This window comes from Lampetra planeri, chromosome 4 (genome assembly GCF_965212315.1).
Source record: "Lampetra planeri chromosome 4, kcLamPlan1.2.h2, whole genome shotgun sequence".
NCBI lineage: Eukaryota > Metazoa > Chordata > Hyperoartia > Petromyzontiformes > Petromyzontidae > Lampetra > Lampetra planeri.
The window spans coordinates 11258915-11281883 of record NC_136110.1 but is presented as its reverse complement, the minus strand read 5'-3'; the positions used below and the strand labels follow the sequence as shown (position 1 = coordinate 11281883).

The following is a 22969-nucleotide window of genomic DNA, read 5'->3' as shown; positions in this document are numbered from 1 at the left end:
CAATGCAAATGACGCTTATCTCACCCGGTCCTGGGCCTCCCCTAGGTCAAGTCAGCCTCACATGAGTACCTGGTGCGATGTGCAAACATCGCTACTGGGGAGACAAAGGCGGTCGGGCGTGGTGCTGGCCATCTTTCCTCTCGTGTATTGTTCCGGCCTTCAAAGGTGTTCCCCAACGGCACTTGCTCCTACAGTCTGTTAAGGCTATACGGGGGTTCTTTGTCTTGTTTGTATGTTGAACTTTTTTGCACCCTAAGTAGCCAACCGTGCTAATCGAAGGTGCGTGGAAGGCCAACAAACTAAGCATAAAAGGCAGTTCTAAAGAAATGAATTTTCAATCTAGTTTTAAAAGTGCATGGCTCCAGTGGTTTCCAAATATCGTAAGGAAGAGCATTCCAGATGGCCGCAGAAGCGCATCTGAAAGCGGGAGATGCGGTGACCGTCTCCGTTCGATTGCTCTCCAAAAGCCGCTCTTACGAGGATAACCGGAGTTCGCGTGATGGTTTATGCTCTGTAGGAGCAGTTGGCCAAGAATAAGCTTTAATTGTCACGACTGTCACCGTGGAAGAGGGTCATGGTGTACATCGGTAGGTGTGGTTTTTAATTGGTTCATTGTAGCTTTCATGGTTTTGGCAAAGCGTGTTGTGATTTCTTCCGAGGTCTAATGGTATCAGTTGCATTCTGGGTAAATTGGTCATAGACAACTAAGAAGCTAAGCTGGGTTGATCGTGCTTGGACGAGCAACCGCCATGCATGACAGGTGTCATAGGTTGTGGGAAAGTGCGGTCTACAGCAGAGGGCACGGCAGCAAAGATCCATTGTTGCACTGTACTTTTATTGTGCCCCAAAGTCTCTACTCCACACCTATCGACCTACACTGACCAGCGTAGCCAACTCCCCACGGCCCGCGTGGCATGGGGAGGCCCTCATCCAGCAGTGAATTGACGAAGGGAGCTGTGCTCGTACGACGGTATTGCACGGTTCTTTATTGCCTTAACCCTATTGGCATATCTAATGTGTTGTGAGATTGAACGTTGAGTGTATCGTTGGTAAGCATTCCTTTACCCCGTCTGCTCAGACGTAGGTGTGTGAGCGCTCGCAACATTCTATGCCCATGGCGCCCCTCTCGCCGTTGCGTTTTGCAGACGGACCCGTCCGGCTACTACTACTCGCAGTACCAGGAACAGCCGACCTACCAGCAGGACGGCTACCAGCAGGAGTCTGCCGACGGCTATCCGACGGAGCAGTACGACCTGGAGGGCAAAGGGCAGTGCGCCCGTGCCCTCTACGACTACCAGGCCGGTGCGTGCTCGCCCTCCCCCCTCCCCCCTCGCTAGTCGCCACAGCCACTGATGCGGGAGGTCATGGGTTTGAATCCCAGACCCTGGCGATGCCTGCTGCTGTATATTTGGGGTTTTACGTGTCCTCTTTCTGCCCGTGTGGATTTCTCTCCGGGTTTCTCCAGTTCCCCCACCGCCCCCGCTCGACCTCCACATTTAGAAACAACACGAGTTTCGATTCTATTATTTGGCTGCTACTATAAACTCGCACGTGTGTTATGATGATCATATACGTTGCTTCGATGAAATATCATGTGTGACCAGGTCACCCCTGAAAATGAGCTGCCTGATAGAATAAAAATGTGTTTAGTTTAGTCAGTATTAGTTCAGTAGATTTGGTATTCATGCCATTCTTGTGTGTATGTATGTGCGAAATTCTTTCGCACCGTACGTAGGCAACCATGCTAATCTTACGGTGCAAAGCTCTCACGGAGGAGCTTTGTTTCAGGGGCGAGTCCCATCCACCAGTAGGGGGCGATTTTACACGTGCTTTTATCCAATTGAGTAATTTGCGAGCAATTATTCAAATCTGGCAAATTTTGCCTGTGATGCCAGCAACACACCGATGCTCTCTCGTGAAATAACGTCGTTGAGATCTTTAACCCCCCACTGTGAAGCAGACGGCATCTGCAATACGACAGTTATTATTCGGGATTATTTTTTCTCTCCCTTTGCTGCATATTCCTATAAGTTGTATGTAAACACAGATGTCACATCTCCGCATGTGGCCATTTCCATCGGCAGCCCTGAGCCTGTGGTTGGATTTCTGCACTTTTCTCTTTGGCGTCCGTTTCTCTGTATGTAAAGAAGCTCTTAGATTTCCCACATAGTCATACGTATCAACCCGTAGAGATGATGGGGGGGAGTGGGGGGGGTGCTGAGTGTTACCCAAACGGGAATTGAAATGATGACCATTCCGCTCTGCTGCAGCGTCAGCGGAAATGAAATTGAAGTCGGCCATGGCGTCTCTGTGCTCACAGTGGGTATTGCTGCCACATTCGTCACCACTGGTGGCAACTCTCCATCCCCATAATTAGGCTGGCCCTTGTGGAATGTTTAATACTGGCTCAGTGCCATCATTGGAGGGAGAAGATCGCTCGCTGGGGAATGTTCATTCGAGAATGGCAACAAAGTTGAATTGCGTCACTTGAATAAATATTTGTTCTCATTGGATGGAGCGGTGATACGGTGGTTAGGTTAGTACACCAAGCTATGAACCCGGCGACCCCAGTTCGTCTGCCTGCCACTGCCAACATCAGTGGCGCGTGATGTGAGAACTGGTCCTGCCCTCCCCGCCTTCACCAACCCGCATTGACCAGCGCGGTGAAGTATGATAAAAAAACAAACCTACGTTGCATGGGGAGGCCCTCATCCATTAGTGGATTGAGAACGGCTATAATATGTTTTTATTATCATCATCATCGTTCTCATGAATCAAGGAAGAGGCGTTTATATTTGCACGACGTAATAGTGGGACAAGAGAAAGTGGTGGCCCGATAGGATGTCTCCCTCGTCGCGTGATGTCTCCTTCCCCGTGCCTCCCCGTCGCTCACGCACAGCGGACGAGACGGAGATCACCTTCGACCCCGATGACCTCATCACGCACATCGACCAGATCGACGAGGGCTGGTGGCGCGGCTACGGGCCCGACGGACGCTACGGCCTCTTCCCAGCGAACTACGTCCAACTCCTCAACTGAGCTGCCCCCCTCCCCCCCTCACCGCGGCGGCCACACGCTAAGTTAAACAATTAAGTCGGCTTTTGTCGGCGTATGAGAAACCTAGAATAGTAAACGGGCGCGACGACGACGACGCCGCCACGACCAAACTGTTACTCTGCTCCGATGCTCTCGGCATGCAAGCATGGTCTGAGCCCCGGGCAAGCCGAGTTCGTCGCAAGCAATCCAAGCCGGTGTTAAATCGTTCCGACGCGTCACATTCCACGGCGGTTAAGTAGAGAATTGTGTTATTTTTACGCTGTCGGCTGCCGCTTGCTTGTTTTTGGGGTCTAGTGTCGGCGCGCACCGCTACGGTTTGCGTTTTCTTAATTGTTGAGCCTGGCATTACTTTCTGGCTCGTGTGTTGGTATTTTTTTTCTACTTTACTTTCATATATAAAATGTGTTACGCCCACTCCGTTTTAAGTGTTTTCACGTAAGTGGCCCTGATTGTTGATGATGTCTTTGTATGAATTCCATGGCCAAATAATTAAACAACACTATGCATTTAAATATTTTTTTTGTTTGCTTTTGGAGAGAAGGTATTGGGGGGATCGGGGGGGGGGAGGTGGCTCAGAGGCTAATGCCCATTGCACACGTGCGCTGCGTTGTCACTATCGGGTTCCTGGTTTAAATCCCAGCCCCCTGGCGGTTACGCCAGGTTACCAAGTGCAGCGAGTTGCTCGCCACAGCCCAGTCAACAACGACGGTGACTTAGTCTAAGTATGTCCCTGCTCAAACAAGCATTGGGCCAGTGCTAATCGATCAAAGCCGGTGGTCGAAATTGCACATTTTACATGGCAGAGGGCCATTTTTTTCTCCGTGGGATGAACACTTCTAACCACAGAGAGTGGTCCTCACTTCATTGTCCACAGAGGAGTGGTGGACCGAGTCGATTCCCACGAATCGGAAATTCAACTCGCAAGCTGCCAACGAGAACCTTCCGTAGCCTCTCACCTGCGGGGTTGATCGGGCTAACCGTCAAGCCGCGTGGATATCACTACCGTAGAAGCTTCCACTACATTTGGCCTTGATCATCTATGGGGGGGGGGGGCGTGGTGGGGGGGGCTACCATTTGGGAACGTACGTTGTGGGGTGACTGACATGTGAAAAGCAACACTGGCGCAGCATGAACAAGGCTGTGGCGAAGGCTATTTTGTGCCGTACTATGCATTTCTAATTACAATACGCCTTGGGTTTATTTCAGCCAATTGTACCGACGGACGATTCAGCTGCGTGGTGTGTAGCTTGAATGACAAGTCTCGCTGCCCGTGCCATGACATGCCTTCGCTCGCCATTACAATAACGGTGCTGGGCTTGATGGTCTCTGAACCTACATCACCAGAAAAAAGTTTTCCTAAGATTGAATCGTTGTTTTGTTTGTTGGTTACTGAAGTTCAGAGCGGTGGTCTTGTTGTATAAAATATGTTATTCTCAGTGGAAAAGACGTTGGATTACTTTCCTGGCCTTTATGTTAGGACACGTTCGGTTTTCACGTGCTACAGCATCCACTCACTGCAGGTGGCGTTTGACCAGGTTCAGTGGTTCATGCCCCCTCCACGCATTGTCGATATATACCGATAGCGATAGCATGCACGATGTACAACACATTAAGTTGGCTTCCTTCTCAGATTCTAAGATGTATCAATTTGCATTTGTTAGGGTTAATGTTACCACCCCGGAATGTATTACTCCAACTTAATATTCCTAAACATTGCGAGTGTGTCATTTTAAATGGTATGTTTTTTTGAAAATGAAGCAATGGCTTTTGTACAATGTTCCGTCTGTCGACCATCATTCAGCCTCACATTTTATTTGTGTCCAAGGTTCAAGTGAAGTCCGCTTCTTGCTATGAAATTGTGGCTTTTGGTTGCGTCGAGAACATTCACAAGACGAAGGATGCCTGGTGTTTAATAATACAGTTCAATGGTGCAGTGCGTGTGAAACCCGATACTGGACTTAGATGGTTTTTTCCCCTTTGTGCGCCGAGACCACTTCTTCTGGCACTGCGACATAGGCAGCATGAAACTTGATTTGAAGCTTTCGTGACTGCAGGAATTGTTGGTTGGTTCTTTCGGTAAAGTCACGTATAAAGAAAATAAATTAAATAATAGAATACGATGTTTCGATTGCAACACAAGCAATGGTCATCAGGTAGAACTAAATTTGAGAGAGAGAGACGAAACACAAACACGGAGACACAGAGAGACACACAAGCAGAGAGAGACAGAGACTCAATGCCTGTGTCGAGGCTTTAAATAAAGAGAGGTGGGGGGGGGCAGAGAGAGAGGTGGGTCTGCTGGGGCAGCTGCTGGAGCAGAGAAATTAGAATGTCAATGAAAGACCCAACAAGACTGGTACATTTTAGAGAGAGTTGTGTGGAAATCCACCCCGAAGCGACCGAGGGAGAGAAAGATCGAATGGACCTATGAGAGCCTGGTCAATGTTAGAGAGAGAAATAGGCAGTTTAAGAAAACAAAATGTAGCAATTTTGTTTTGTGTCTTTCTCTGTGTGTCTCTGTGTTATCTCTGTCCGCTAGTGTAACGGCGTATTTTCTATAATTTAATTTATTTCCTTTATATGCAGCATGGCCTAGACACCGGGCAATTTCTAAAGACCTCGAAGCTTGCACGTGAAATAGTTTTCACTCTTCGAGCCGATTGTGTGGCTTCCGTTGTCGTTTGTAGCCGTGCTGAACTTTGTGAACACTTCCTTAAAGGCTCTCTGGAGATTTTCTACGAAACTTGTATTTTCGTGTGGCACACAGGAAACGGTGCATGCCTCACCGTGTTGTAAATGCCAAATCCATTAACTTTTATCTTTTTATTTTTGTTCCCTGCTAATGGTCTTTTGGGATGCGACAGGCCCATCAAGTCAATAAACATTCATTTTTGTTTATTGAGATAGGCGCACCAGAAACAGATGCCAGGCTGTTCACGAGACGTGAGGATAGAATTTCAAATGTAAATCCTCCAAACACTGCAATCGAAATTCCAAAGGCAAGTCGAGGTGTCTCGACGCACTTCAGGCCAGCAGTGCGATAGAATTCGTCTCTTGAATGCTCAGAGCCAGCAATGGGAAAGCCACTTCCCCATGGAATGCATCGTCGTCATCTCGAAAGGATAACTATATTGTTTACTTCCCACCGTGATTCTCATTTTTTATAAAGGACACAAAAATAACAGACCAAGCCAACCAACACCCATGCTCGATGTGAACTCCAGCGGGCTTTGATGGCAATGATTAGTTTGGGTAGACTAACACATGTAACTATATATCAGTAAATGATACGAATAATAATTTCTACCCTTGTCAATCCGCTGCTGGATAAAGCCCTCTCCATGCCATGAGAGTCATGGGTTTTATTTGACCATACTTCACCACGCTGGTTCGTGCAGGTAGGTCAAGGATGACCCAGTACCAGTTCAGATATTGCTCTCCGCTGATGGTTGCCACGGCCAGGTAATGAACTCGTGTATCGGGATTCGTAGCACAATGCGCGAACCGCTACAAAACTCCTCCACCCCATCATTCTACATGTATACGCGTATTATTTCGAATGCTCTTTCTCAGATGCAGTCCACTAATTAGCTGTGTCGTGAACACGGCTTGTTTTTAACAATACTCATGAGTGATAAGCATTGTACGGTTTGTGATGACAGCGAACGCGAGGGAATCGATTCTTGAACCCTCATTCCACACGGCATTTTGTGAGTCTCTGTCCTGGGTGGTTCGGATAAGCGTCTGGCAGTTATTTAAGCTGCTGTTGGATATTGCTCACTCCTCGTGAGCCCAGCAGCTGGGAAAGTTTGCACTGAGAGCGTGTGCAGGACAGCCACGTCGCCGTTTAGTCAATGTGTCTGGAGGAGGAAGTACAACAGATAGGTTTTTTTTCTGCAAAAGTTTTCGCGTGCTTTTCTTTTGTTTGCATTTCTTTCTTCCAGGCATTTCTGGGTTTTTTTGCAAACGTAGCAACAAGCTCATTACGAAAATGGCCAAACTTCCCAACATCATAGAACCATCCTTAAAACGTCATTGACACAATGAGAATCTTCCTTGATAAAAAAAAATTAAGGCGTTGGAATGTTTCATTAAAAAGCAATATATGTATACGTCGTCATGTAGAAATATGTGTTTGTTTTTCTTTTTGCTCCCCCGTGACGCATTAAAAATATACATGGTCGCCCAAAAGTCAGAACAAGCAGGGTTATATTTATTTATTTTAACAAATGACATGGATATTTAATGTATTTTAAACAAATGTTCAAACTGACTTCCATGAACATTAATGCATGCATGAATTCTCTTTTGTAATTAATTTTGGACCTTTTTTTAAGATCTCAGCTGCCTTCAGCATTCGTACAAACTAATTGAACGCCTTCATCTTTAAGTAAAATTTGTATTCATATTGTTTAAATGTCATCTGAAAGGCAAGATGAAACATAGACGGTAATAATGATGATCAAAGACAAAATATTAACTTGAAATAAACAATTTAAAAAGGTTCGAAGGCAGTTTAAAAATAAATGTGAAACCCCCCATATTTGTCCTGACTTTTGGACAACCCCACACAGAACAGGCAACACGTCCTGCCGGCGATGTCTCTTAGTATGCTGCAGCTGGGAGAGCCAAGCGCGGGATTTTAACCTGAATGTCACGAGTCCACATTCCAGTCGAGAAGCAGCTTGGGTCATCATCGTCCCCCACCCAGGGAGGACTCGGTAAAATAAGCGTCGCAGCGGGAAGTCGCCAGTCCTTGTCCCCCATCAAAGGAATGTGTATTTTTTTCCCACAGCCACTGAGTCGGTGCCACGAACAAGATGGGGCCACAGGACCCCCCACTCGCGCTTGAGCAGGGAGATGGTTGACCAACGATGTCTGCACTGGCAGTAGCTCAAGGACACACAAATGTGTTTGCCCATCTTGGCGACAGAGGTCAACCCAAGTCTGTGTGCGTCAGGGTTAGCGCGCTGCGTGAAGAACCCGTCGACCCGAGTTCGATTCCCGCTCACGGCCAATACCGGTAATGATTATCTGAACCGGTCCTGGGCCTCCCCTAGGTCGACTCAGCCTCAAATGAGTACCTGGTGCGGTGTGTAAACCGCCACTGGGGAGACAAAAGCGGCTGGGCGTGGTGCTGGCCACCCACCCTCTCGTGTGCCGTGCCGGCCTTCATAGATGCTCGCTAGCAGCACTTTCCCCAACAGTCTGTTAAGGCTATACGGGGTGGGGGGAGTCTTTGTCTTTAGAGTCTCTGGGAGTTACTGTATTACATACCCGAATTCACATGGTGAAAACCAGCCCCTGGGTTCTATAAACGTCTCATATCATAGAGGGCACATTGTTGTCCCATCGCCGTTCAATGTTCGTCATCCCATTCATTTTCACTCTCTTAGCTTTCCTACTGTTATACTATTGACCAAGCTGTTAGTGCCCATTGTGGATGCTCGTTCGACACCAATACGTACTTTTGGTTCTGTTCAAAGGTTGAAAATTGGTGCACGTTATTTATTTTTTTCAATGTAAACACTCTCCAAGGCTTTATTGACATGTTGAAATTCTGTTCTTGCGTATGGCGATATATTTAGGAGCAAAATGGCATTGTCGAGGTCTGCCGGCCACGACAAGAAGGCTTCAGGAGAGAGTTCGTGTAGATTTGTTTTTTCCTGCTACATTGAAGGAACGCCGGTCACAGCGGTTAACGGCGTGGTCCATAGTGTGGCTTGCATGGCCACAATCGCACCGCTGTGGCTTGGGGGTCTTTAATTGAACGTTCGCGAAGGATGCGTGCTCATCGGCATGCTGGTGTTATGGTACACTACCGGTGTCTTCGAGGAATGTCAAAGCCAGGAGGTGCCATGTTTCGGGTCTCGATTTGTTTCTTCTGGACGTCTGCATCGTCCCACTGTCCGCCAGCGCTCTTCCAGACCTGGGTGAGTTTCTGAGCTGATGTGTTTACAAATTGATATGCAATTTAATTAAATTGACAGTTGCTTTGGAATTAATTTGCGAGTCGGAGGACGCGAGTAGATGCGTTTCGCGGGGGGCGGGGTAATGATTTGTAATTAATGAACTTGCAGGCAGGTTATTCACGAATCAGCATTCATTGGTGTGAGCAGCACGTGAGCCGTGACAATGGAACACATGTATGCCACAGGCCGAAGATAAAAGTACGGTTTGGATTCCGTCCTTTAAAAAAAAAGTTTGTTTTTGTAGTCCGCATCTTTTGCCATCTCTGATCTTTTTTCATTGCTTCACTTAAATTGTCACCTACAGTGCACGAGCTGGGCTTTTAGTGGACAGCTCAACGCTAGCGATGCTGATTTGCAAGCAAACACCCCCAGTGAATGTGAATGCGAAGTGTCAGCACGTTGCCCGGCAATGTCACGTGTCCGTAAGACCCCCCCGCCCACCCCATCCCAAAAGAGAAATCAAGTCGCAATTTAGCACGAAGCGGAAAGACCACCGTATGTGTGTCTTCGAAATGTCTGTACAAGTGTGCGACACCTTTGATATGTTGATCAGTGACTCCCGTCAAGTTACGTGTCCAGAGCCGCAAAGTTTTTGCCAATCTATCGACGATGAAAATTGTCTGCCAGTCGAGTCGCCCTTGGGGGGGGGGGGAGTTTCTTAGCTTAGTGGGTTTTACTTTTGAAATAAACTTCGGATTCTTGGAAATTTACCAAACAAACAACATCTCCTTTGCCCCTGTGCCGGTTGGATATTTCTTTGCACGCAAACACCACCACCACGTTCACTTTGGTCGTCTCACGGAAACGTGTTTCACACCCCCCCCCCCACACACACACAGCCCTCCTGCAAGATGCCACACGGACGTGGAATAACGGACGATGATTCTCAACCCAGAATTCAAGTGAGCAGCACCAACCAAGCGGTCGGTGCCCATGGGAAGGACTTCCAGAGATGGTGGTGGTGGTGACACCGAGAGCACACATTGGGGGGTTGGAGGCAGTGCCGGGTTAAGCTAGTGCGGGGCCTGTAGCATTATGTTATAAAGGGGCTCTAAATTAAAAAAAAAACACGTAAATATTGAAACATAAATATTAAAACATTTTTTTACTTGCACAGTAAAGTAATTGTTTTTTTTTTTCATTTGCTGTACAGCCAGATAATACGACAAATCGCTAGCCTTAAACACCCAATCGTTCATAAAAGTTGAAGGCAGTATAATACTATAGTAACAGAGCAAGTGTGGAATCACTGAACCGGAATTGATAGCTTGAAGGCATTTTGCGCGGGGCCCTTGAAAGTTCGGGGCCCGTAGCATATGTCGCTACTTTTGCTACTAGGATCATCCGGCACTGATTGGAGGGTGTTGATGGATTGTGTGAAGAGGCGCGTGGTCCAGCAGATGGAATGACGCGATCTACATCGGCAATATTCACCGCGTGAAAACATCTGGATTGTGAGTCGAGTCAACATGATGGGGCCATAAGTGTTGGATGAGTGCTGTAGACACGAGCTGGCGCACGCCATCAACATTTCATTATGATGGTTCCACCCCCTTCCCCCAAGGTGCTTGCTTTGTATGAAAAGTGCATTAGGAACACCACGGCTGCACTGAGCTCACGCGAGAAACGGGTGTGATCCCTCAACAGCAGATTGCTGAGGTCAGTTTCATGGTGTGTGGGGGAAGCGGCCCCAGTTCGATTCCCGCTCACGGCCAACACCGGTGACGATTATCTGAACCGGTCCTGGGCTGCCCCTAGGTCGACTTGGCCTCAAATGAACAGCCGGTGTGGTGTGTAAACATCGCCGCTGGGGAGACAAAGGCGGCCGGGCGTGGTGTTGACCACCCACCCCCTCGTTCGTCGTGCCAGCCTGCATAGGTGCTCGCTAACAACACTTGCCCCAACAGGCTGTTGGGGAGTGGGGGTCTTTGTGCGCACGCACGCGTAAATCGATGTGCCACACACCACGAGGCCAGCTGCCATCATCTACTGAGTTGATTGCGGATTCTGTGTGTCCGATCTGCTTGGAGGTGTGTGTGTGTGTCCCCCCCCCCCCCCCGAGTCGTTCTCTTCGCTGGCTCCGTCCCACGAATATCCTCAATGTGGCAGACGCCGCCTGAAGGTTATTTTGATGTTGCCGAGTAAATGATTACGCTTCGTCCCATCTCGCCGGAATATTTTCACAAAGCTCACTGCAGTCGATATTCTCTCGTTAACGCCGCCACCCATGTTGCCTTATCAGCCATTCGCCACCAAGGCTGTTCTATCAGTTGTGTGTGAATCTTGCCCATCGTGAGCCAACTCTTCACGGAGTGCGTAGATTTTACGCAGCAGCAAAGAACGTGAGAGAAAAAAACCGCCCAGCAGACCTCACGACAAAACGCCATTGCGCTCAGGCGCAACCATTGCGTGTTGCGTACACATTTGGGGGTTTTGCTACTTTATTCAATCTTCGGGTAAAAAAAAAGACCTCCCAACCATTTTATATAGCGCATTCCTAACGCTTCGGGGTCCTGTTATATTGAGAGGCATCGAACCTCCACTGCAAATACTCATCTGGCAATTCCAGATGTCTGTTGATATATTGAGTGAGCTGACACGCGCCGTCTTGTTCAACGCCTGGAACTTTACTTGGGTTGCATTCATTTCACTGGAACCACATCGCACCAATCACTCCGGTGCATGTGCTGGTAAGGGGCCGTCACATAAAAATGCGCAACTTTAAATAAATATAGACAACACGTTCTACTTAATTAAATAGACGTTTAATACATCTTTTCTCCTACAACGTCAGAGTGCAGCGCCACATTAAATACGCACTACTATGACAATAGTTTAAAGCGATTTGAAGCATGTTTTATATTTGGGGGGGGGGCAGAGCTTTGTGACGTCATATTCGAGGGGGGGGGCCTGACTTTGACGGGGGAATGCAACCAAAGGGGTTGCATTCCCCCGTCAACGGTGAATTCTATCCGAGACCTTGGCCCATCATCGTCGGCTGAGCGGCGTCGCTGGAGTTCGAGCAGAGCGCGACTGCCTCTGACCGCCAGACCGGTGTGCGGAGAGGCATTCAACCGATATTAAATCGGGGGGGGGGTGCTTTGTACATTTTCACGAATTGCGTAAAACCGTAGTCGAGTCCTCGCGAAGGCCCCCCTGTTGTTGTCTATGAGAGCTGTATTTTTGTATTTACAATCCGGACTTGGGTTTATGGACGACGGGTCTCGCGTTCATTATGGAACTGCATCCAGGCGGACAAGTCGAGGGCTCTCGATTGTGATGTGTGTGGGTCTGTCGAGAACGCAGGTGGAGTTCAGGGACAGGTAATTGCGCTCTCTGTGCATATTTCTCTCGAGAAACGGTGCCTTAATGCGGCGAGAGAGTTTGTGTACGTCTGAGAAGCTGATCGCTATACCGTCGAGAGCCTAGTGCTCTCAGAAGGGTCACCCAAGGCGGGAAGACTTCAGTGGAGACGTCAGACAAAACCCGTTTCGAAAGGTCCCCACATAACCTTTTCAAATAAATTGTGATCCAAGAAAGCAACGGGAAACTACTTGGATTATTTCTCCCTTGAAAACTTCAATGATGACAAGCAAAATCAACAAAGGCCCTGAGTATCGGCGTCCTTTAAATAGGACAGGGGTGCTAAGAATCTCCGAGCTTGTGTCAAAGAACCCTTTCAAAGTAGCAACTTGGAACGTTAGAAGTTTACTTAAAGCAGGAAAACTAGCCAATGTCATACAAGAAATGGACCGACTTAAAATCAACATAATCGGTCTAAGCGAAACTAAATGGCCTGGAACAAAAAAGTTTATATCGAGTGAACACTACATCTTCTGCTCCGGAGGAGAAGAAAACACCAAACAAACATACGGTGTCGCCTTTATAGTACACAAGAAATTAGCGAATAAAGTCAACAACTTTACCCCAGTATCAGAACGAATAGCACTACTACAATTAGCAGGCAACAAAGTCAACGTGAACATTCTACAGGTTTATGCTCCAACAGCAGATAAACAAGATCATGAAATCGAATCGTTCTATGAGCAACTAACCAACACGCTGAAGCCGCTGAAGAAGCAAGACATCACTATAATCCTCGGCGACTTCAACGCCAAGGTTGGCCACGGTCGAATGCAGAACATTGTCGGAGAACACGGACTAGGAACACGGAATGAACGAGGCGACAGACTGGTTCAATTCTGCCAAGAAGAACGTTTCAGTATTGCTAACACGTGGTTCCAATTACCACCTCGACGACTGTACACGTGGACCTCGCCGCAAGACTCCGACAACAACATCGTCAGGAACCAAATCGATTATATCCTAATTAACATCAGGTTTAACTCCAGTGTGATTACAGCAAAAACCTACCCTGGAGCCGATATATCGTCAGATCATAACCCAGTAACAGCTACAATAAGACTCAAATTGCGATCAATACAATGTACAAAGACGAGACGAGCAGACCTGGAGAAACTGAAGAACAGCGCCGATAAAAGACAAGTACAGCAACATCTCAACGATAGCATCCGCTCAATAACAACAGAAACAGCAGATGTTCAGGAGTACTGGCGCTCGTTCAAACAATGCATCACAGAAACAACAGAAGTCATGCTGGGACATCAGCCACCGAAAAAGAAACAACGATGGATGACACATTGTATTCTCGATCTAATGAGCAAACGAAGAATGTACAAAAATAACAACTTGGAGAAGTACAAACAAATGCAACAGAAGATCAGAGAAGCAATCCGACAGGCAAAAGAAAAGTGGATGGAAGAACAATGCGCCGAGATTGAAGAACTAATTAAAAAACATGACAATTTTACTCTGCACAAGAAGCTCAAATAAGCTGGTAACATCTACAGACCAGCCTCAACAGCTACATTGTATGCGGACAACAACCAACCAATCCTAAATAAACAGGAAAAAATGGACACCTGGACAAACTATATACACAAGCTCTATGGCGCCGCGAGAACATCTGCAGAAAAAGACCAACAGATGTCGAAAGACGCTCTACACATTTTAACATCAGAAGTAGAACATGCAATCAAAACAGCTAAGTCAGGCAAAGCGTGCGGGCCCGACACAATCCATGTAGAATTGCTCAAACTATTAGACAGTAACAACATACGACAACTGACTAATTGGTACAATCAAATATACAATGGCAATAAAATTCCATCCGACTGGCTACAATCCATCTTTGTGGCCATACCAAAGAAAGCAACAAGCCGGAAATGCGAGGACTACAGACTGATAAGCTTGATGAGCCACGTGCTGAAAGTCTTCCTGAAGGTGATCCAACAGCGCATACGCTCCACATGCGAAAATGCATTGAAGAACACACAGTTTGGCTTCTGCAAAGGACTAGGCACAAGAAAAGCAATCTTCTGTCTACAGATACTACTACAGCGATGCTACGAACATCAGAAAGAAGTGTACATCTGCTTCATAGATTACGAGAAAGCCTTTGACTCAGTCGACCACGACCGACTAGCTGCTCTATTAAAACAACTGGGACTAGATAAAAACGACATCAACTTCATCATTGCTCTTTATTGGAAGCAAACAGCCCAACTCCGATATGACAACGAATTGACAGATCCAACACCAATACAAAAAGGTGTACGACAAGGCTGCCCACTTTCACCCAGTCTTTTCAACATCTACTCGGAGCAGATTTTTGATCGAACACTAGCAGATAAAAACATTGGTATTAAAGTCAATGGACAATACATCAACAACATCAGGTATGCCGACGACACTGCACTGCTGGCCGATTCGGAACAAGACCTACAACAAATCTTGGACGAGGTTGCCACAGAGAGTCAAATATGGGGCTTACGAATTAATAAAAAGAAAACAAAGGTTATGAAGGTCAGCCGAACTACAAGCGAAATAACAATCAAGCTTGGCAGCGAAAAATTGGAACAAGTACACCGATTTAAATACCTTGGTGTAATCATTGACGATCAGTTGAACCATGAAGTCGAAATCAAGAGCAGAATTGAACAAGCAAGGCAAGCATTTATTAAATGGAAAACACTCCTTGCAGACCGCAACTTGAGTACATCACTGAAACTGCGCACTGAAATGCTACATCTGGTCAATTTTGCTGTACGGAGTAGAGACGTGGACATTGACAACAACAACAACAACAACAAAAAGGCTTGAAGCTTTCGAGATGTGGCTGTATCGAAGAATGCTGAAAATCCCATGGACAGCCAAAACCACCAATACACAAGTTCTGCAAGATATGGGCACTGACAGGCAACTGCTGAAGACCATCATTAGCAGGAAGTGTTACTACCTAGGCCACATTGCCCGAAACGACCACAAATACCAGCTATTAAAGCAAATCCTGGAAGGATTTGCTTTAATAGCGACATGGCTCAGTAACATCAAAACATGGCTACAATTAACAACAGCACAAACTCTACACGCCGTGCTAGACCGGGACCAATATCATCGTGAAGTCGCACACGCCGTTAGGCAGCACTAAAGAAGTGCATATTTTGTTTTTACTGAGCTTCCAATTTCTGTTATGTAGGGGGTGGCGATCAAGGGCGTAATTATAATATATATTCAAATATGCTCAAAATGTCCCCCCCAATATATTGCTATAAAAATAATAATTGCTATGCTATGTAAATAAAAAGAACAATTTGCTAAACCTTGGCCACAATATCTGGATTTGTCTTCATATAAATCAGCGCATAGATTTCTGTTTATATGATTGTGGTTATGTTTGTAGTTTATTTATCCATAATCTCTGCCATTACATACAATGAAACAAGAAATGGTAAAAAAGTTAAAACAGAGCAATTAAATACAATACACTATTAGACATTATTGTAAAAAATAAATAAAAAGTCCATCCCATGTTTTAGTGAATTTTTTAATATTTTAGGCAGGAAATTAGTTTTCAAATTTAGATCTTTTTCTGGGTTTGGACCCCCAGACACCCTGGAAGATTTGGTCCCCCCCCAATGTTGACTCCATGGCTGTGGCCTTGGTGGCGATGATAGGTGTTGCATGTCCATTATACACAGATGAATGCTGGCTAGTATATATAACAAAAACATATTGGGAATTTTAAACTTTGTTTGAAAGAAAGTGAACAAAACTTTGTTCGGAACATCTAAGTGACTAGCATTTGTAAGCCTTTGATTGATGGATAGCACATTTGCTGTTATTGCTATCAGACATAATGTGTTGTCAACGTAACGTTTCACAACCAACTTGTCACCTCATGATTCACGTACAGCGGCGAATAATATTCACCATTTAACAGATGTAGATGTTGTTTTAAACATTGGAGTTTGTGACAGCAATACCGTTGAAGTCTTTGTAGTAATCCATCTTTTGTTTTTAGAATAGAAGGTGAAGCCTACACCCCTGGGGCTAAAATTCTGACGTGTATAAATCTTAAGGTAATCTGAAAGGTGATTTTTTTTAACTACACTTTAAAATTAGGTCCTTCCATGAACTTTGTGTGGAAAACCGCAATGGCATCTTAGGCGTATTTTTGAAACGATGGTTTGAGTTGTAAATGATGTCGATCTCAGAAACTCAAGATATCCCAGCTAATGTACAAAGCCTTGCGGCTAAAACAAATTGTTGTCATAACCATGTGTACGCGAGCGGTTTAGAATTAAACCAAAATGTACCTTTGTTGCGTTTTTTGTTAATTCATCTTAGCATGACATTATTTCTCTTATTCTTGTGCTTTTGACTGGGCACGAGTCCGTGTCTGGCGCTAGTAATGTCGACGCTTTAGCACCGCATTCGTCGATGAATGGGCATGCGTCCGTGGAAGAGATTCATCCCACCCGATCTTTCGTCACCGCCGCCAGCTGAGCAAATGTTGAGCTGTAATTAAACGTGCACTGCCAGACACGTGCAAAAAAAATAATACACGTACGTAATGTTATTGCCTTTTATGTAAATTGACATCCAGATCTAACGGTGTATTTGGCGATTGTGCGTTGGCAGTGGTGCACAAACACAATTAACAACAACAACAAAACCAACTCGACAGGGTCGTCAACAACACTGTGACCTTAAAAGAAAAATAATATAATCTGAGACGTTTCGTGCCAACTGGCTCGTCTTCATAACTCGTAAATGCTGCATAGCTCATCAATGTTACGACGAAGGGCCATTGCTTGAAATGTCACCGATGATGATATATAGATAGTTTTAAGGCAGTGTGGTTGTCGAGTCTGATTTTTTTTTTATCCATAACGAACAGTTGCTTGTTGATTCTAGATTTGAAGCTTTCGTGACTGCAAGGATTCATACTCTTAGTTCTTTCGGTAAAGTCACGTAGGTAAAAAATTAAATTAAAATTAATAAAAATAAAACAATAAGGTCAGCGTCTCGAGAATTTTTAACAGACAACGAGACAAGAAGTCACAGCTTCTCGAGACGCTGATCTTATTGTTTTATTTTTATTAATTTTAATTTCATTTTTTACCTACGTGACTTTACCGAAAGAACTAAGAGTATGAGTTGCTTGTTGATTGCCACTCGTCTGTAGTACAGAGGGTGGGGTTGGTGGATCGTGCAAAGATCGAGCCACTGATCCTGTCGCAATAGCCTGGCGTGTCCTTGCTGCTGGTCCTTCTTCAATTTAATGTGCACAGACAGATCAGCGGATGGCGACTGTCTTTATATATATGTGTGTGTGCATCTTATTCCCAAGGGTGTAAACTGGCCCTATAACTCGATTGTGCTCCACAAATCAACCGTGGCTTTGATCATTTCAGTCATTTGTATTATTGTAACAACAACAGCAATTATTATAATAATGGCGACTAATCATCTTCATTGCAATGCAAAAGTCATTAAAATCCGTTAGTGGTAGTTACACTCCAGGAGTAATGTCAGAAGTCTTGCTTTTTTCAATTCCTGTGCATATGTCCCAGACGTATTCCACCACAGTATCTGCAGTGCTGTGGAGCGAGTCTGTGCTCACTAAGATGTTGTTCAACCTTGGCCTAAAAAAACATCGAGTGTTTTTTGTTATCCGCCAGTACATTAGCGATCACTTTTGTCATGATGTTTATGCTTTTCAAGTAGCATAAACATACCGTGTTGTTTCCCCTCCTCTGAAATGTCGTGCGAGTTGTTAGTATATTTAGTGACACAGCATTTCTGGCAAAGACTCCTACTAACTTGGAGGGAGCGATTTGTTTGCGTTTGTGACTTGGCAGGAATGTTCACTTAAAACACTCTCTTGCTGGCCAGCTCAAGCTTCCTGCCTCACGGATTTACAATATCACTCGCACGCAGAGTCGAATACGGCGTGCCATAAGCGATTCCGTCCCCCCCCCCTCTTGAGTCAGTGGCTCGCTAGGAATGCACACACGCGACAAGAAATATATCACTTCTCAATATCCAAAGAGCATGCGAATTTCTTGGGTGCATTATATATTCTGATATTTACACACTGCCTGTGCCTGGGTACTGCTTTCATTAGCATGGTTAAGTGAGCATTATATGATTAACCTCACGTAAAATGTAGGGATGGTTAAGTTCGATTTGTTTTTTTCAAACTCTCCTTTGTTGTTGCTTCAGTGCTCGCTGGAGTGGTATTTTCCTTCTCGCTTTGTTTTGTTTAGCCACACAGAACATGGGTCCTAGCGAAGGGGTGATGTTTTGTAACTTAAAGGGAAATAAATATAAAATATACGATTAATGGAATGCATTGAGGGAGCACGCGTGCATTTTATGTATTGCTCTCGTTAATTCTGCTGACTTGCCAAAGGAGAAGCCACCAACATCAAAATAATATTTTCCCCACATCACATTCCAGAGACATCTCAATAAAAACAACAACAACCTGCCGTTAACACTCAATTAGCTCCATAAATATTTTAATGTCATTTGAAATCCTATGTGGAATATGCGTGTGTTTGTCTTGCAATTATTGCCATTGCATCCAACGCCTCGAGGCGTGCGTGGGTCTCTTGTCACCGTCATCGTCGTCGTCATCTGCAGAGTGGTCTCGTCGCCTCGCAATCCCAGCTGTGGCTGCGCTACGCGCCCCGGCTGTAAGCTCTTGCATTGCTGGCGCCGTGGGTTTTAGCGCTCCCACTGGAGAGATGCCACCGCCGCCACCGCCACCGATGCATCGTAAGTAACTCGACTAAGTCGAATTCGTCGCCCATTAAACTGAGAAGAAAACAGAGAGAGGGCTTTGTGAACAAATTGCGTGTTTCCTTGCAAACCGTGGACGACTTCCTCTGACCCAGCACCAACGATTGAAATGTTGCAGCGCCAATGATACAAACGTGGCCCAGCGCCAGATACAAATGTGGCCCAGTGCCAATGATACAAAGTGGCCGAGTTCTGTGACCATACCGCAGTCAATTCGCACACCTTTGGGAATGGGAGAGCATTTGGAAACTGTTTTTTTCATAAATATTTAAAAACGGGCGGGGTTGGTGGGGGGGTAACAGGGCTCTGTTGTATTACAGTTTCTTCTGAATTTGCTCTGTAAATGGTAGGACAGCAAGGCATGAGCCGTGGCATCGTTTGCTGATAAACTCATGGACACGGCTCCAATGTGGGACGCGTGTCTTAGCAACGGTGTGTGTGAGAGTAAAAGGTGCCGTGCCGACCTTCATAGGTGCTCGCTAACAGCACTTGCCCCAACAGTCTGTTCAGGCTATACGGGGGATCAGTGTCTTCATGGGGAGTGGAGTGTAGCAGCGGTTAGTGCGCTGTGCTAGAAACCCGGCGACCCGAGTTCGATTCTCTCACGGCCAACACCGGTGACGATTATATCTGAACCGGTCCCGGTCCTGGGCCTCCCCTAGGTCGACTCAGCCTCAATTGAGTACCTGGTGCAGTGTGTAAACATCGCCACTAGGGAGACAAAGGCGGCCGGGCGTAGTGCTGTCCATCCACCACCCCCTTGTGTGCCGTGCCGGCCTTCAGGTGCTCGCTAACATATCAAAGGGGCAGCCCTTCATTAGCTCGCTCATGCCACTGCTTGCGCAAGTAGTCCTTGGGCCAGACCAGATATCGGTCCCATCCAAGGTGGCAACACTTCAATGGTGCCAATTTATGTGTTACACCAACAGAAGTAAAATAATACACGATAACCTTTCCAAATGAGCAGCTGTTTAATTCTTCTCACAGGAAACCTGTTTTTGCACCTATCGCAATCACGCCTATTTGCCCGGACGTTACAAATAAAACATTCCAACACCTCTGCTGTTAATTAAGACAATAAAAAAAATTACAAAATGGATGTTTGTGCCCAAGGCATGTATTTCATACATATTGTTACATTTATGCACGCTTGTTCTTCAATAAAAGTGACTTGGTGAAGTCTGGAATAGATTTGGCGCTCTGTTTTCTTTCTGTTTCTCGCAGCTTGTTTGCTCATGATCATTTACTGGCTGGTGAGACAAGTCCTGGTGGTTCTGAATTATTTCTGTTCAGTGAAGATATCTGAAGTGCTAACTTTACCCTCAATGTATTGTTAATGTTCCTGTTAAGATTAGTAGTTAAGGCCAGGTACTACAGGCAAATATAATGAGTTTTGTTCAATTTACTACGCATTTCACAAGTAGTACTAATCACATACCTGCATTTCCCATAAATATGCTAAATTCCTCTTGATATGCAAATTATTTTGTCAGGGCGCCCTTCCCCCCTTCCAACCCAGCTTATTTCATTCAGACGCTGTCTCCCCGACAGACCTGGTCTTCACCTGAGGACGGCTGCTTGCGTTGTGGCCGAAACGTCGTGAGAATTATTTTATTATGTTTTATTTCTATTATTTTATTACTTCCCTTCTACGTGACTTTACCGAAAGAACCAAGAAGAGTTTTGTTCAGTTTGTCAATTTTGATATTTTTTTGATATTTTGCTTCTATAAATTGTAAACTTTCATAACATGCACACAATTAATAACAATAACAAAGTTTCTGGTAATAATTGATGATTAAAATCGAAAAAACTAACAAACTTCGCCAAGAAAACAGCCTTAAATTAGCGTTTTTTAGCATCTTTCATCGCAATTTGTGTCCGTATGTTAAGAAATAACCGAGCTGAATTGCATCTCATTGAAAAGCTTATTCTCTGGGGCAGATGTCTCGCGTAGTCAAATATGGCTATTTACTTCGCCGTCATGGCAATAAGAGGGTGAGCACAAGTAGAACTGCACAGTCGCATTGGGATTCTTGCGATCACTCGTTAAACTCACTCTTTATTATGCCAATGTTATTGCATTTAAACGAATTCATATCAAGATCCACCGTATGGCTTTCACAAACTGTTGGGGCTGTTAATGCTGTTAGTGCGCAGCGCCTATGAAAGCCTGCACGTTGCACACGAGGGGTGGGTTGGTCCAGCACCACGCCCGACCGCCTTTGTCTCCCGACTGCCGATGATTACACATCAGGTACTCTTTTGAGGCTGAGTCGACCTAAGGGAAGCCCCTGGACCGGTTTTAGATGATCGTCACTGGTGTTGCTGGCCGTGAGCGAGAATCGCACTCGAGTCGCCGGGTTCGTAGCGCACTGGCTAACGCGACCCTACCGCTCCCCATGCATATACAGTACTGCAGACAGGCATTCGTTTTCACGAACGGGGAAAATATTTTGAGAACAAGACACCGCCAAGTAATTCCTTGCTCTTCTCGTGTTTGGATATTTGTGAAAGCCCTGTCGTATGCAGAGGAGGTCAAGGTGTCTCAAAGGTTAAAGAAGCACGGGGAAGTTACCGCATCTCCATCAAGAGCCCCGAATCAGTGGTGGGAATTCCACATTGTGACGGAAGGGGCCCATTCTTCCCAAAGGACAACTACTGAAGGTGACAGATTATGGAAGGGATACAAGAAGGAATGAAAAATTCTAAAAGGGCCTTACCTTGTTAAATACATATAAATAGTTTTTAGTTTAGAAAAGCCTCGTCCATCACACCACCCCGCACCCCACCATCGCAAGTCAGGTGGCATCATCCTGTGTCTCCAAAATCGCGTCTGCAGAAGCTTTTTCTTGGTTCACCCCCTAAATGCCCTCTCGTAACAAGTGCCATTGTTGTCGACCGGAAGCATTATATAATATATTGTTCTTTTAATTGCCGTCGGGTTTTCTTTGTTTTTGTCTCTGTCCACGTTTACGCTGTCGATGTTGTTTATTAACAGGTCTTTGCGTTTCCCCAATTGCACGCACTTCGGAAGTGGGTGTGCAATTGGCTGATCTGGAAACAATTGTCATTTCCAAAGTGAAAGGTCTCGCTCGCATTGAAAAAAGTGTCGAATTTAACAGGACGGGCTTCAAATAGCCATGGAATGCCCCTGTTACCCCGGTTATCTTGAGCTGCCAACCTAATCGAGTGCAGCTGCGTGTAAACATCACGGTTTTGTTACAGAGGTCACGCGGTGGTCGCAGATTATCATCAGTTTGAATGAAGTCTGAAGTTAATTTCTTGTAAATGGCTGTTGAAACTCGTAATTACATGAAAGCGATTTCGGGATGACCTGTAACGATAAGCCAGCCCTGGGAACCATGAGCAGTCTGCCCGTGGAGATGCAGAGAAAAGACAGAGACAGAGGGGCTGGGAGGGGCGGGTGGGGAGGGGCTGGGTGGAAAGGGTGGGGGGTGGGAGGGGTGAGGCTGGGTGGGGAGGGGTGTGGCTGGGTGGGGAGGGGCTGGTCACCCCGTGGTGCCCTTATAAAACTCAACGTTTAACCTACTCACGCCGGCTTGTGCCCGCCCTCACAGTCGGCCATATTTGCGGAATACACCACGCCGCCGTTGACCCTGTCCATTGACCGAGCAACCCAACGTTCCTACCAGCTCCCTCCGCAGGAATGTGTTAAACATCGCCTCATGTACCCCCTGAGACTGCCACATATCTCCAGAGGTCCGCCGCGCACCCGCGGTTGAGAGCCACTGCATTCAGCTATG

At 45.9% G+C, this 22969-nt stretch overlaps 1 protein-coding gene across 3 annotated transcripts in view; it reads left to right on the top strand.

Annotated features, from left to right (window-relative positions):
• LOC144717694 (drebrin-like protein) overlaps positions 1-4834 on the top strand; it is a 105702-nt gene extending 100868 nt beyond the window's left edge. For all 3 annotated transcript variants that reach the window (XM_078593251.1, XM_078593249.1, XM_078593252.1), the window contains 2 exons: positions 1146-1302; positions 2900-4834. In XM_078593251.1, the coding sequence (XP_078449377.1) occupies positions 1146-1302; positions 2900-3039 (297 nt within the window). In that variant the 3' untranslated portion in view covers positions 3040-4834. The remainder of the gene's footprint in view (positions 1-1145; positions 1303-2899) is intronic.
• The last annotated feature ends 18135 nt before the right edge of the window (positions 4835-22969 follow it).